This window comes from Psammomys obesus, unplaced genomic scaffold (genome assembly GCF_907164565.1).
Source record: "Psammomys obesus unplaced genomic scaffold, mPsaObe1.curated_primary_1811, whole genome shotgun sequence".
Taxonomy (NCBI): domain Eukaryota; kingdom Metazoa; phylum Chordata; class Mammalia; order Rodentia; family Muridae; genus Psammomys; species Psammomys obesus.
Window position 1 is genome coordinate 7,148,838 of NW_026591816.1, and position 15,137 is coordinate 7,163,974.

General features: G+C 48.3%; 1 protein-coding gene and 1 pseudogene across 1 annotated transcript; both read right to left on the reverse strand.

The window, feature by feature from the left end:
• Positions 1–370: 370 nt before the first annotated feature.
• Pip4k2c (phosphatidylinositol-5-phosphate 4-kinase type 2 gamma) lies at positions 371–15,017 on the reverse strand. The gene is made up of 10 exons (XM_055612009.1): positions 14,771–15,017; positions 12,085–12,182; positions 10,119–10,215; positions 9,397–9,540; positions 4,258–4,404; positions 4,064–4,102; positions 3,431–3,544; positions 2,809–3,076; positions 2,542–2,645; positions 371–2,387 (listed from the first exon to the last, which is right to left on the reverse strand). Exons 1-10 carry the CDS (start codon positions 14,942–14,944, stop codon positions 2,307–2,309), a joined length of 1,266 nt encoding a protein of 421 aa, XP_055467984.1. The 5' UTR covers positions 14,945–15,017; the 3' UTR covers positions 371–2,306.
• On the reverse strand, positions 4,411–7,376 carry LOC129680375 (60S ribosomal protein L9-like; annotated as a pseudogene).
• Positions 15,018–15,137: the final 120 nt, after the last annotated feature.

Genomic DNA, 15,137 nt, shown 5'->3' on the forward strand with positions numbered 1-15,137 from the left:
CGTCCAGCCCGCGCCATCCCCTCCCTGCTGAGCTGGAGGACCCGCCACTCCTTCACTTTCCCAGGACCCTGCTGTACTCTTCCTGCCCTCTAAGCAGATAGCTTTCCCAGGAAGCCTGGGTGAGCACAGAATTCCTTCCCAAACAGTATGCTCAGCCCACTTAACAGACGGAGGAACCAGGGCACGGGGAGAAGGACCCTTCATCCCCCTCCCTAGCCACCGTTAGTGCCATGTATACACACACTCATACACGCACCCATACTCAGGGGCCCAACACCTTGAAGACCAATATTCTTCTGTTGGTCTTTGTATCTCTTCAACACAAGATTCCTCAGTTTTCAAAAGGAAAAAAGAACATTTCTGTTAATGATTCGGATGGAATAATTTATTTTATTGTGATATTGGGAGTAAATACAGATGTTTTATTAACAAAACAAAAATGATGGAAAACAGAAGCAATAAATGAAGATGACCATACTTCCCATGCTACACAACTTCATGGTCAGGGAATCCGGTTCTAGTTTTAAAGAATGGCTGCTGGTGTCACTCTATTGCATTCATGTGCAAAGGTTGGTGTAGGATGGAAGAGACCCAGCAGGCCCCTCCCCGGCCACCTCCCCTTTGGTGCAAAGGTTGAAAGGGTGAGCTTTTCCCTGAGGACCTGGGGCCAGTTAACACAGCTTTGAGCCCTCAGTGTCCATCCCCACCTCCCCAGCGTGGAGGTCTAAAGGGGAACAGAACATCCAGAATGTGTCTTGGTTCCAAAGGCTTTGTGTAGAGACAAAGACATCTACCTCATCTTCGGATCTTTTCCCCAAGATAGTCTGGCCTCCAACTGCCCTTGTAACTGAGGATGACCTTGAATGCCTGATCCTCTCTGCCACTGCTTCCCAAGTGCTAGGCCACACCTGGCTTCTGTGGTGCTGCCGGCGGCGGAGCCCAGAGCTCTGTACGCACTAGGCCATTGCTCTACCAACTGAGGTAGTCTCCGGCGCAAATCCACGTCAGCTGACCAGGCCTCACTCTGTAGCCCAGGCTGGCCCTGACCTCTAATTCTGACTCAGCCTCCTGAGTGCAGGGTTTCCAGGCACGAGCTACCATGGCTAGCAGCTCCTCTACATTCTGAGGATATTGTTTATTAATTCAGCTCTCCTTGGAGAGGACCAGGAGATTGAGTTATGGCTCTGACTCCTCTGTGGGGGTGGAAAGATGACAAAGAAAGCCATCTGTCCCCCGGGAGACACATTAGCAGTGTAAGAGGGGACAGAAGGGAACAGAATAACAAATCCAACTAGAAAAAGGGTTTGAGAAGGGGGACAAAGTGTGCTGCATATATGTGTCCAGAGGATGGGGAGGTTCCCACACTCAAGATCCTTATCCTCTGGAAATTATGGAAACTGGCCCTGATAGAGCTATTCCCTTCTGCTAGAAAGGAACCTTGGGAGTAACTGGCCAGGAAGGAAACTTCACATGGGGAATGAGCCTGCCCTCCGGCCTGGCCAGCACACTCCCCCAAGTCGAAGGGTTCTGGGGCAGTGCAGCAGAAGTCTCACACCTGCACCTAGGCTGGACACATCTGTTCTCTGGGCTCCTGCATACACAAGTACTCGTGGCTAGAGTGAAAGTGGGGTGGGGTAGAAGAAGAGAACGGAGAGCCGTCAATGGTTGACAGGAACCTTCTCCATTCTCTGTATAGTCACAAAAGTCCACTTAGGTCCTGCCTCTGTGAGGTACCAGCCTGCTGACCACGCCCCACCTCACCTCCACCAGATCTTTCATGTGGGAATGCCTGCACCCACATCTGGAGTATCCTGAGAGCCCTCCATTCCAGGGCCTACCAGGAAGGGAGCATGCCACAAAGAGCCCTATAAAGGTATCAGCAAAATGCAGACATTCAGTTTCTTCCACACAGCAAAGGACATCCTGGGTAGTTGCTTGCGCCATGTCCACTGTCCAGTCACGTCTTGAAGATGGCAAACAACCCCTACCCCCAGCTCCTCCTAGTTCATAGAAACAAGATATTTTTCAAAGATCAAGGCACTTAGGAGAGTCAACAATAACACTCTAATGAAGCAAGAGGGCTTATGGTAGCAAGGACAGAGGACAGAAAAATGGACAAAGGAGAAAGGACAGTGTATTTCTGGGGCAGGAAAAGCCTATCCACCAAGATGAAGTTATCTGGATGGAAAAAGCCTGCAGCCTGAATTTAGCAAAGAGAAGTAGTGGGCAAATCCAGCTCCCCTAAGCCTCTCAGAACCCGCCACCTTCAACATAAATCAGCAATCACCACGGAGCCACGCAGTCTCTTAGGCAAAGATGTTGGCAATAAAATCCAGGAATCTCTTAGCATACTGTTCGGGATGGACAGTGGAGATCTCAGCCCCCGCCTGTGAGAAGAAACATGGAACAGTGTGTCAGGAGCCCCACCTACCACTTCAGCCCACCTATGTCCTACCCTCGACCATCCTACTGCTCTGACCCAAGAGGCTCTCCCTAGAGAAGAGCCAGGCCAGGAAAGGGCAGGCTTTGGGGAACTCTCACCCCATGCTTGACAGTCTTTGCTGCATGAGCTGCTTTCTTCTTGGCATCGTACTGTGTCAGAATGTCAATGAGGCCCATGAAATACACCTCCTTCTGGGGGGCCCCTGGGGAGAGACTAACAATGAGGACAGGGCATACAAAGTCCCAGTTCCTCCCACTAGGAGCCAGTTTTGCTGTGAAAAGCTGAGTGGCTCCTCCACCCTGGTTTCTGTCCCCCAACCCCCGAGCTCCCCATCACCTCCTTAGCATTCCCAGGCTCCCTCTTACCCTCGGCACTCCGGATGGCATAGACGTCAATGAAGGACTCAAATTCTCCTGGGCCCAGGGGCCGGTGGGAATGAATGTAGCCTCCAATGCCCTCAGGGGAGGTACCATAGGAGCCCACCAGAGCAGGGGGGCCAGTCAGGTTACAGTCCCCATCCCACTCTGACTCGTCCTCCCGCACAGGCCCCTCTTCCTCCAGCTCAGAGCCACGGATGATGTCGTGGATGCCCAGCAGAAGGCTGTAGTCCATGATCTTCAGCTGCACTAGAAACTGAGACCCACTGACACATCAGAAAGCCAGATCTCCACCCAACTCCAGGTACCGCCCAGGAAGAGGGAGACAGACTGAGGGCACAGCCCGCCACTGGATCTTAGTGAGTCCTCTGACTCACTCAAAACAGCGCCCCAACCCCACCCACCCCCTACCCCACAATGGGCCTCAGAGTTTCTCCTGTTTCATCCTCAACCCTCCATTCAGAAAACCAAAACAAACAAATAACTAAATAAATGCAAGAAAAATCTTATGTCATGAATAGAAGACAACTTAAAAGCCAAAAAAATTAAAAACAAAATACAGTATTTTTCTTCTTTTATTAAATAAGGCATTTCTAAGTACCCTAATTACCTCCACATCTCGCTTCAGCTTCTCCAGAAATACTTTCTTCTCCTCTTCACCAATATACACTTTCTGGTTCTTGTTAAGGAAGTCCATATCCTTCAGAGTAGGCAGCTCTTTAACCTAGAATAGGAACAAGGGTGTCTTGGGAATACAGCCCTACCACAGGGATCCGTCCATCCAGGGCTCTCAACCTCGGAGGCTATGAAGAGAACAGCAGTCTCACAGTTGCCTAATGCCTGGACTCAGTAAGCTGAACCTCATCTTACACCCACCACTGTCTGCTTATGGATTACAGACAATATCCTCCGTACTGACTTTTCTTCCTTCTTCTTCTTCTTCAGTAAAAATAGCTACTTGAACACAAGAGCCCAGGATGAGGTGTGGGAAATGAGCATTTTGCTTTTCAAGGCTGGCCTTCCCACCTATCCCCAAACCTTCAACATGGAATAACCTGTGTTAAAATCAATGCAGCTGTCCCCGCTGCTCCCCCAGGTCACTAGCTTATTATCTGTTTTCAATAGTTTCAGGTAAGAATACACGTCTGGCAATTTGTAGCCATTATGGAGAATGGCTTCTTTATCTTAAGGAAACTGCTTTCATTCATCCCTAACCCTCAGTATCACCTAAAAGGAATATTACCTTTTCCTTATCGCTGGCTTCCCGGGACACGAGAGAGCCCTGTGAAGAGATCAAAGACTAAGGAACAGGCAGAAGGCATAGGGTGCAGTCAAAGCTGTACCTCTCCTTCCACAGCGTCCCAGGATCCACCCAAGACCTCCCCATTCTCAGGCCAGGAGCAGCACTTCCATTAGCCCAGGTTACACTGCTCTTACCTTGAGGTCGTACTTCCTGTGCACGGGGAGGCGATGGCTAAACATGTTGCGCATCACAAGCATGTAGCTGTCTTCACTCTCCACGCTGACTCTGTACATGCCCAGAAACTGCGGCAGAAGCGTGCTGCCATGGCACTTCACTATGTACTGGGGACACAGCGAGAGGAAGGGTAATGGAAGGCTGCCCAGGAGCAGCCCTACCGTTCCACAGGCTGGCAAAAACCTCCAGCACAGAGCTTGTAAAGTCAGGAGGTGGCAACTCCCTAAAACTGTTCCTGGTCACCAAGTTTCTGAAACCCTCCCTCCTGCCTTCTATTTGCAATTCTCTCTTAATTTTAAAGCACTGTTTCTCATTTCACTGTTTCCGTTCCCTTTGTTGTTGTCTGAGTCTCACATAGCTGGGGCTGGTCTTGAACTCCTCATCTTCCTGCCTCTACTTTCTAAGCATTATGAGTTCAGGAACAAGCCACTTTATCGGGCTACCTTTATAATTTTTCAAGGAAAGTAGCTATTATTATTTTAGGCTCTGTACAAATGTCACAGAACCGGTTAAACTTAGGATTTACTTATCAATGAAATGCTGCTTGGTGGGCTAGCTCCCTGTACTATAAATGTCGTCAAGGGGATCTGCAATACATCTGAATTTGTTTGGGTTTTTGTTTTGTTGGAAACAAACTTTCACAGTGTAGTCCTGGATGTCCTGGACTTATTTTGTAGACCAGGCTGGCTTTAAACTTAAAGTAATCCACCTGCTTCTGTCTCCTAATGCTGAGATTAAAGGCATGAGTCACCACACCTGGCAAAGACTTATGTTCTTATGTTTAAAAAAAAAAATCTTCATTTATGGGGGCTTGAGAGATGGCTCAGAAGTTAAGAGTACTGGCTGTTCTTCCACATAGGGCCTGAGTTCAATTCCCAGCAATGACATGGTAAATCATAGCCATTCTATAGTGAGATCTGGTGCCCTCCTCTGGTGAGCAGGCACAGATGCAGGCAGAATGCTATGTGAATGAATGAATGAAATTAATAAAATCTTCATGTTTGTGTGAATGCCCTAGGAGGCCAGGAGAGGACCCCTTGGAAGTTCAGTTGCTGTGAGCCTCCAAACTCAGGGACTTGGGATGAAAAGGAAGTGCTTCTCATCAGGAAGTCCTCACTCTAGCCCATTTCTCTTTTGTTTTCTGAGTCAGATGTTACCACCAGGAACACTTGGAGCAGAGATGGCTCTTCCAGAGGACCTGGTTCAATTCCCAGCACCCACACGGTTGGCTCATGGCCACATGTGACTCCAGTTCCATGACCTCTTCAGGCACTAGGCATGCATATGGTGCAAAGTCATACATGCAGGCAAAACAACCACATAAAAAAATCTAACAACAAAATATTAATAATTGTTGACTTATTAAAACTAAATCAAATAAACACTTGCTCTCCTCACTCTGTCCCCCAAGTGCTGGTATTATAGTAACCTCACAACCTGAATTCTTTTGTTTACTTTTTGATGGAGGGTCTCAGTTAGCCCAGGCTAGTCTCAAACTTGCTACGTAGCCAAGGACGGCCTTGAACTTCTGACCCTCCAGTCTCTACCTCCTGGGTGCTGGGACTACAGGCATGTGCCACCATGCTGGTTTTTATGTTGCTGGTTTTCATGCATACTAGGCAAGCACTCTGCAGGGTAAGCTACATTCCCAGCCCACAGTGTGAACTCTTCATCTGGGTATGGCGATACCTGTCTGTAATTCCAGTACTTGGGGTGGGGATGAGAAGAGAGAGGCATAAATTCAAGGCTAGCCTGAGACGCTTTCAGGGCCAGAGTACAGCTGAGTAGTACAGTACTTGTTTGGCATGTATCAGACCCTAGGAGTGATCTCCTTAAAATAAAACACAGTTCTTGGGCTGGAGTTATAGCCCAGATGGAGAGAACTGGTGTGGTGGCTCACACCCTTCAATCCGAGCATTCAGGAGGCAGAAGGCTTTGGATCTAAACTCCAAGGTCATCTTCAGCTACATAGCAAGTTCAAAGCCACCCTGGGCTACATAAGACCCCATCTCAAATAAAACAAAACTGTTCTCTCTGCCTACTTTTCTTAAAGGATAACCTTAGAAAAGTAATCAAGAGAGCTGGAGAGACAGCTCAGGGGTTAAAAGCACTGGCTGCTCGAGGAACCAGGTTCTAGTCCCAGCACCCACCCAGCACCAGCTGCAGGTGATCTGACTGATCTTTTGGCCTCCAAGGGCAGCAGGCACACAAACAGTACACGACAGTATGCAGGCAAAACACTGTACACATTTTTTTTTTTTCAAGATGGGGTTTCTCTGTGTAGCCATGGCTGTCCTGTAATTCACTCTATAGACCAGGCTGGCCTTGAACTCACAGTTATTCCTGAGTGCTGAGATTAAAGGCCACATAAACTTTTCTTTTTCAATGTAAGTCTTTTATTGTTCCCAAAGACACCCCAAATTGTACTTATAATTCAGGATCTTGTTTCTGGAGCTGAGTAACTTAGGTCTTATTCATCAGCGTGATGCACTGTTCCCTTTTCAGACACATACATACCATCCAAAAACTTTCTGATATCTTTGTTTTTAATTGTTGTGGCTTGCTGAATCAGAGTCACTGAATTTGAAACAAGTTCAATATAATTTCCTTCAAGGATTAATTCATCCTTCTGGGCTTGAGAGACAGAACAGGCAAAACCTGTCCTCATCTACACACCCTGAAGATGTATTTTTCACTCAAGAAATTTTGGATTTCAACCAAAGACCCATTCTCCTGGATAACCACATTGATGGGGAAGTGAGCAGCCACAGACCGCATCTTGTAAGGGAAGCCCAGTGTAACACCCTCGACCGTGTTCTGAACATGACTGCGGATGGTTCCTTTGTTACCCCACCATCTGTCAGCCCGAGCGGCTTCTTTTTCTTTCCAAGAAGACTCAGCTCTACATTGACGTGACTGAAGCCCCTCCGCAGAGTTCCTCAGAACCCTTCACAATGACTGTGTAACCCTTTAGCGTGACGCTGACATTTTCTGGGATGTCGACTGTCTGACTGCTGAGAATGGTCTTCCTTCTCGAAGTGTATGAGGCAAAAATAAATAAAAGTAATAAATAAGCCATTATTCAGGGAAACACGCTAAGTAACTAAATCCAATTTCAACCCTCAGCTCCTCAGCTGCCATGTCCAAGCGGGGACTAGAGTCACTGAGCTACCCCGTCTGTGCCCTTGGTCCTCCTGACCGTCCTCCTCTTTACTCTGCTGCAATCTCTTCTCTTCCTCCTGTCCCTCCTGTCTCCTTTATGGGTCTACTAGGGCATTAATAGCCCACACTGACCATCCACACTTAGTCTCCTGCATGGGCAGTTTATTTGCTTCCTGAAGTTTGTATTTTTTTGTTTTTGAAGTTTGCATTTTTAGGAAAGATTTTATATCTATTTATTTGTGGGTATCTCTCTCCATAGTCTTCCTTTCAAAACCACAACACTTTTAAGTAGTAATAAATGGTTCTAATGCACACTTACTGATGTACAATATCTAAAATGGCCCTCCTACTCTATTCTTCTTGAAACCTCTGCCCACACACCAGTCATCGCATGGCCAGCCCAGTTGGGATAAACTGTAGAAGCAGTGTCCAAATCCCTACTATCGTCCTCTGGAAACCTGTTCCTTGTTCTGTTTCCCAATTGTTGCCCAGCGGTGCCCGCACTGGAGGCTCATTTGCCTTCGCTCCCACAGCATCCCTGCTGGCCCGCTGCTGTTCTTCCAGACTCTGCTCACTCTCACCGGGACTATTAAAACTAACTCACACCTCGGTTCTCGGGATGCACCCTCTAGTCCTTTTCTGTGAGCTCCCAGACTTCTTTTTTCTTTTCTTTTGTTTCTTTCTTCTTTTGCTTAGGGTCTCACACAGGCAAGGTGTGAGATGCACACCCTGCCCTTCATTTCTAAATAGTATGCTCAACTCCCTGCAAACTACTTCCAGGATAACGCACAGATTTCTCTGCACAGGCCCTTTTATTATCTGGCTCTGGCTTAATTTTCCTAATACTACACATCCCAGCCACACTAGGATCCTTGCAATTTCCTAGTACCAAACACCTTCATGGTTCCATGCTTTAAAACACTACTTCTCTTTGCCTAGAACTCTCTTCACCACTTTGTCCAGTGATTAACCTCTACTTCTAAGCACTCGACAACCAGCTTTGGGGCTGGCAACACGGCTCTGGAGCTGCAAGTGCTAGTCTCTCAGCCCGTCAGCTTGAGCTCAATCCTCAGAGCGCAGACAGTGAAAGAGAGCACCACCTCCCTAGAGCCATCCAGTTTCCAGGAGCACACCTCCGTGGGTGCCCCTCCGCAAACAAGGACATGTAAGCTCGCACACAGCTGATTTATGAGACGGGGCTTCCCTGTAGAGCGCCGGCTGTCCTGGAGTCCACTCTTACACCAGGCTGGCCTCACACTCAGAGATCAGCCTGCCTCTGCCTCCCAGTGCTGGGGTTAAAGGTGTGTGTCACACTCTCGGCTTAAAAATAAAAATTTTAATTAAAAAAGTAATCAGGGACTAGAGCAGTGGCTCAGCAGTTAAGAGCACTTGCTGCTCTTGCAGAGGGCGTGGGCCGATCCCCATATATGGCAGCTCACAGCTGTATCTACCTACAGTTCCAGGGGAACTGATGCATCTTCAGGCCTCTGAGGGCATCATGCACACTCATGGTGCACAGACATACATGCAGGCAAAATACCCATAAACATAAAATAAATTTTTAAAAAAATAAAATCAATTCATAGATGGCTCAGTGGGTAAAGTGTTTGCCACCAAGGGTGGCAGTCTGAGTTTGATCCCTGGAGCCCACATGGTAAAAGGATGACTAACTCCAGAAAGTTGTCCTCTGACCTCCATGCTCATGCACATACACACACAAAACAAGGAAGCAGTGGTTTTAGATGATGGTGCTGAATGGGAAGAGACACATCACAGTTTTTTGTTAAACCAACCATAAGCAGCTATGCAGGGCCCTTTTGGTATGCCTGAAACTCTTAAGTTTTCAAACAGAAGATATCCAGTGCTCTGGGGAGAGACAGAAAACAGAAGAGCGTGCGTGCTCAGGAAAAGCAAAGGGCGGGCTGTGGAGGCCTAACCTGGTGGTAGTTGGAGAGGTTGCTGTGCATGTCAGCAATGTCTTCACTGGACACTTCTTTGATGACTAGAGTGCGGTCATAGGAGATAAGGAATCTACCATCACTGCCTTCACTTTCACTTGGGGGGCTTCGAGTAAGGGACACCTGGAGACAAAGAACAGGCTAACACACCTCTACTTTCCGTTTTATATAAAGATACAACAATAATGGCCAAATGACTGTTCTCAAAGTGGATGAAAGTCTGCGATAGACTGTTGGGATGGTTCAAGGGGAAAGGTTTCCCCCACCCCCACCCCCACCAAGCTTGACGAGCAGAATGAAATCCCTGGGGCCCACATGGTAGAGGAAAAGAACCAATTCTGGAAAAGTTTCCTGCAACTCCCACAAGTGCACATCCACTAAGCCACCCACATCCACAGTAAATAAATAAATACAATAAATCTTGGGGGAAGAGATTCAACAGGGGTTCCTAATTTGGTTACCACACATGACTGAATGAACCGGAATGTAAACTCTTAGTAACAGCTTGATTAGTTTCATTACGTTTTCAAAGATGTCCCCTCCATGCCTGCACGCGCACGCGTGCGCACACACACACACACACACACACACACACACACACACACACACGACAGCATTAGCTAAGGCTCTCAGTTCTCTAAACATAATCGTCCAGGAGACTTTCTAGCTGAGACTACCTATACCCCACAGTAGTCTCTCACCAAGTAATCCTGATCATCAATGCCAAATCGATCACGGAGGTTCCTGAAGACCTGTGGGCAGTACTCCTTGAACTTGAAATGGCTGGGAAGGTTTTCTCTGAAACACAGGTTTTAAGAAGATAGTATCTCTTTATGTTCACTTGAAGCTTGCCTGGAACAGAGTGTCTTTACACGACTGCCTGATTTAACTCTCACCGAATCCTGTCTATTACTTACCGCCTTAGTGGGTGAAGTGTGTGCTCAAGCGTGTGCAGTGTGGTACCGTGTGTGGCGCATGCACTTGCACGTGTGGGTGCACACACCTGAGTGCTCGAATATGGAGGCCGGGGAAGGCGTTAGTGTCTTCCCCCCATTGCCCCCACCTCACTGCTTTGAGACTGACCTGAGAGCCCACTGCTTCAAGTTCCCGGATCCACTTGCCTCCGCCTGCTCCAGTGCTGGAGTTACAGAAGTGCACGGCCATCCCCAGCATGTTTAGATGTCTACTGGCGATTCAGGTCTCAATGCTTGCTGCACAAATGCTCTTCACTGCTGAGCCATCTCCTCAGCCTCAACTTTATTTGATGTTGTTTTGTTTTTTTTAGACAGGATCTTATTTACCTCAGGGCTAGCCTTGAAATGTTATGCAGCAGAGGCTGACCTTGAATCTTGATGCTCCTGCCTCAATCCTTTCACCACTTTAAAGGTATACTGTTATCATTTTATAGAAAAAAAAAATTGTAGCCTGCCTAAGTCAAGGCACATGGCTGGTAGATGATGAAAGTAAAGCAGGGGCTAACTGTATACCCAACAGCAGCATTGCTTAAATCTCAAGCCCAGTAAAAATATCCTAAAATTGCCAGGTGGTGGTGGCACACACCTTTAACCCCAGCACTGGGAGGCAGAGGCAGGTGGACCTCTGAATTTGAGTTTGAGGCCAGCCTGGTCTACAGAGTGAGTTCCAGGACAACCAAAACTACACAGTGAAAAACCAACCAAACAACAAACAAAAAAATTAACAGTATTTACTGATATTTTAAATAGCATCATCTTATACAAAAAGGGGACTAGAGGCAGTAATTATTTTTGTCACAAAATTGCTATCAGAAGCTAATGACAAAGCTTCTGAATGTATTTATTCATTGGCACAGACTACAAGAAAAATAGCAGGTGTATATAGAAGAATGTAGGTAATATTTCAGTTCAAAAATTTAATTGATTTACTGGTTATTTCTGAGACAGGGTTTCTCTGTGTAGTCCTGCCTGGCCTGCAGCTCAATATGTAGGCCTGATTACAGGTGTGTGCCCACATCCAGCCATTTATTTATTCTTTTGTGTGTGTGTTTTGTGTTTGTGTATGCCAAAACATGTACATGGAGGTCAGAAGACAACTTGCGGGAACTGTTTTCTTCATCCTGCCATGTGGGTCCTAGAGACTGAATTCAGCTTGTCAGGCTTAGAAGCAAGAGTCCTTGCCTACTGACCCACCTTGCTGGCCTTTATTTGTTTGTGTGTGTGTGTGTGTGTGTGTGTGTGTGTGTGTGTGTGTTTAACAAAACTGAATTTTTGCATTAGAATAGATAGTAGACTGGAAAACTTGTAAACTGACCTCTATATCTAAAACACTTAACTCATTCAATATTTTAAGACTATTTGCTGGTCTCGTCCCATTTTTGAGAAAGTCTCACAGAGATCCTCCTGCCTCTTTCTCCTGAATGCTGAGTTAAAGGTGTGCGCCACTACAGCAGAGCCTATTTCTTCTTCTTTCTTTAAACGTTTAGTTTGTATGAGTGTGGGTAGGTATGTACTACAAAGGTCTTCTGGAGATCAGAGGTCATCCTGTGGGCATCCGTGCCCTCTTTACACCATGTGAGTTGCAGGCACTGAACCCTTCTCCTCAGGTAGTAACCTCCCTACCCCCTGAGCCACCTCACACATAGCTGCTGTCTTTTTCTGGATTTCTGAGAGAAGGGTAAAGACTACTTACCTGTGGAAAAGGTGATTGTTGACCTTGATCTTAGAGCTAGCCTTGAAGTCATCTGGCAGCAGCATGACTGGAGGAGGAACCTGGCTGAGTTCATTGATCTGCTTAGCCAAAGCAAGGAGAAAGACAGTGAGACACTGCGCAGAGGCCAGAGTCAAGGAAGAGCAACACAGACCTCCCTAGCAAGACCAGCTGCACATCTCCATGCAGTGAGAGAAGCCATACCCATCTGCTGCCTGAGAACTGTCGGCCACCCTCACATGGCTCCTCACACCCCCACCCCCATGCAACTTCATGCTCACAACAGCCACTTTATATTTGGCAAGCCTTGCAAGCAACTCAGGACTATTTTTAAAGCTGTGAGAAATTCTAGAAAAAAATAAAATTAAAAAAAAAAAAAAAAACAAGAGACAAGACAATCAAGACAGTTACATGCTTTGTTAGGGGAAAGGAAAGGTACTTTTAAAGTGCAGTTAGTGGAACTCTGAGGGGCTCAATGGCAATACAGTATGAAATGTCCCTATACTCTAAGTAACCCCTTACAAAGAGGCCACTTCCGGATCACTGTGACCCAGTTCTCGGCAGTAGGTGCCACCTGCCTAGGCAAAAAGTCAAGGGAGGGCTTTTACACAGAGAAACCTTGTCTCAAAACTCACTCCCTGCCTCCCCAAAAAAAGAAAAAGAAGAAGAAGAAAAAAAAAAAAAAAAAACGTAGTCAGGAACAGTGGCAAACGCCTGTGATCCCAGCACTAAGGGAGGCATGCAAATCTCTGTGAGTTGGAGGCCAGCCTGGTCTACAAAGCCAGTCTAGGGCAGCCAAGGCTACTCAGAAAGCAAAAGCTTTTTGCAGTTTGTATATACTTGTCTTCCCTCTGGACAAGTCACCCAACCAGAAACACTCAGGCAGCATATGCTCCATTCTGTCCCCAAGCCTCGCAGCCCACCAATTCAGGGTTAGGTCCCTATTCACTTTCTCCTTGGTGTTACGACAGTCGTCCCCCCCCCCCCCCCCCCTCCCCCCCCTCCCTGGTCCCCCCCCCTTTCCCTTTCTCCCTGGTTTTCCCCCCCCCCCCCCCCCCCCCCCCCCATAGCTGCCTCTAATAGTGCATCTGCCACAGGGCTCTAATCCCAGCTTATACTAAGTCCCTCCCCCTAGCTTCAAGCTCTTCAAGGGCAAGGGCCCATTCACCTTTCAGATGCTTGTCTGGCACACAGTGGTCCCCAACTGTTTATTAAATGAGTAGATGAATATCTTGTCTGTCCTTCTTTGATCATTTGAGGAAGGTCACAGATTGCAGCCTAACCTAAATCCCTCATGCTGCAGTGCCCACAACTGCTCTTGTCCTCAGAAGAAAGGAGGACAGAATATATTCCTCCAGAAAGAAAGAAAAAAAACAAAACAAAACAAAAAACAAAAAAAACGGCCACTTGAGATTCCCAGCCTAAAATTCAGCTATAGCTCTTCCTGCCCCCTCCTCACCACCTGCTAAGCAGGCTGACTCATCGCTAAGACATATGTTCACGGAATTTCTCTGTTCTACACACTTGAGGAGCATGTGTGCTGGCTGAAAAGCTAAAGTATTTTACCTAAAGAGCGCGAGCCAGGTCTTACCAAAGGAAACCCCTCCCCTATATGTTTCCACAGGAATGTGTAAGCCACCTGAAGGTACCTCTAGTGAGACTGCCCTACCTTCACCGGTCTTACCCACAGCAAGCACCTTAAATGGAACACTCACTCAAGATCTTATGACCACTGAGGGAACAGCAAAGGCAGATGGGATCTCGAAGATAGGACCTCACTGACCACCAATGATGTTCCTATCACAAAGTAAGAGTGCGACATTCTTCCTCACCTCCTTAAACCTCCACCACTCAAAGGAGTTGGTGATTAAAATAGTTCCTGTCAAGCTGAAGATCACCGCATCCCTCCTACTCCAGACATGAGGAAGGAGACAACCAGCCATACCTCAATGGCTTTGGCTCCTCCAAGAAAGCTCGCGGAAAGAGGTATACTGGGCCCATGGGCCTCAGCTGCACCATTCCAAGCCCTTTCCTGCTTCTACAGTTCACCAATAGCGTCCCTGGAACCACAGCTCCTCAGCCTTTTCCTCGGTTCCAAATGACTCCATCCACACCAAATACCAACAGTGGGGAAGAAGCTAAGACCAAAGGCAGGTATTAGAATTACGACCTGAGTGAGGGCATCCCCTAGGGTCAAACAGGGTTAGACGATCCAAAAAGCCTAGAGCTATCCCCGGACAAAGCGAAGGCTCAAAAGTCAGGGGAAGGGGGCTGGGAATAAGGGTGGAGAGGAAATCAAACTACGTCCTTCGCCAAGCAGGTACCCCGACACGCTCCACGCACGCACCCAGACCTCACCAATAACCCTTTAGAGCCACTCCCCTTTAATGTCCCTCTGGCTGGAGCCGGATCCTTGGCTAGTCCCTATAGCCTGGGACTGGACCCGGCAGGAAGGAGTCAAGGAAAAGTGCTGGTTCAGGGAGGAGTAAAGGGCGGACGGAGAGACAAAAGTCTACAACCAAAAGCCAGCCTGAGGGACACCCGGGAATGGGGCGCTGGGAACGGGGCGGGGCAGGAGAAGAGGTGGCAGCGCGAGGAGCTCTGGATGCCAGACCCAGGAGAGCCGCAGGGCAAGAGGCAGGCGCCGGGGTCTGGGGCCGGCTCTTACCGAGTGGGCGACGCCCCACAAAAACACGCCCACCAGTGGGTCGGCGGCCCGGAACACCTTCACTTTCTGCTGCACGAAGTGCTTCTTCTTGGTTTTGGAGGCGAAGCCGAAGCCCGGGCCGGGGCCTCCAGCTGCCGCGGGTGCGGTGGCGGCAGGGACCGAGGAGGACGCCATAGTCTCCCGCACACCCGAGCGAGTGGAAGCGAGAGCCGGCCGCCACTCCGAAGCCCGACCCGGAAGCTGTGCTCACCTGCGCAGGCGTCACGTGACCGGAGGCCCGCCCACCCGCGGGCTCGCGAGCGGAGCGGGGCGGGGCGGGGCGGGGCCAGCCGAGGATGAGAGCGGAAGCCGACACTCGCTTCCACTC

Bases quoted from the DNA above. Each gene is read 5' to 3' on its own strand.
- Pip4k2c (XM_055612009.1), bottom strand. From the start codon at position 14,944: ATGGCGTCCTCCTCGGTCCCTGCCGCCACCGCACCCGCGGCAGCTGGA. The intron at 12,183-14,770 runs GTAAGAGCCGGC...TTGGCTAAGCAG, and splicing joins TGTGGGGCGTCGCCCACTCG to ATCAATGAACTCAGCCAGGT. The intron at 3,077-3,430 runs GTAATTAGGGTA...AGTGGGTCTCAG, and splicing joins AGCTGAAGCGAGATGTGGAG to TTTCTAGTGCAGCTGAAGAT.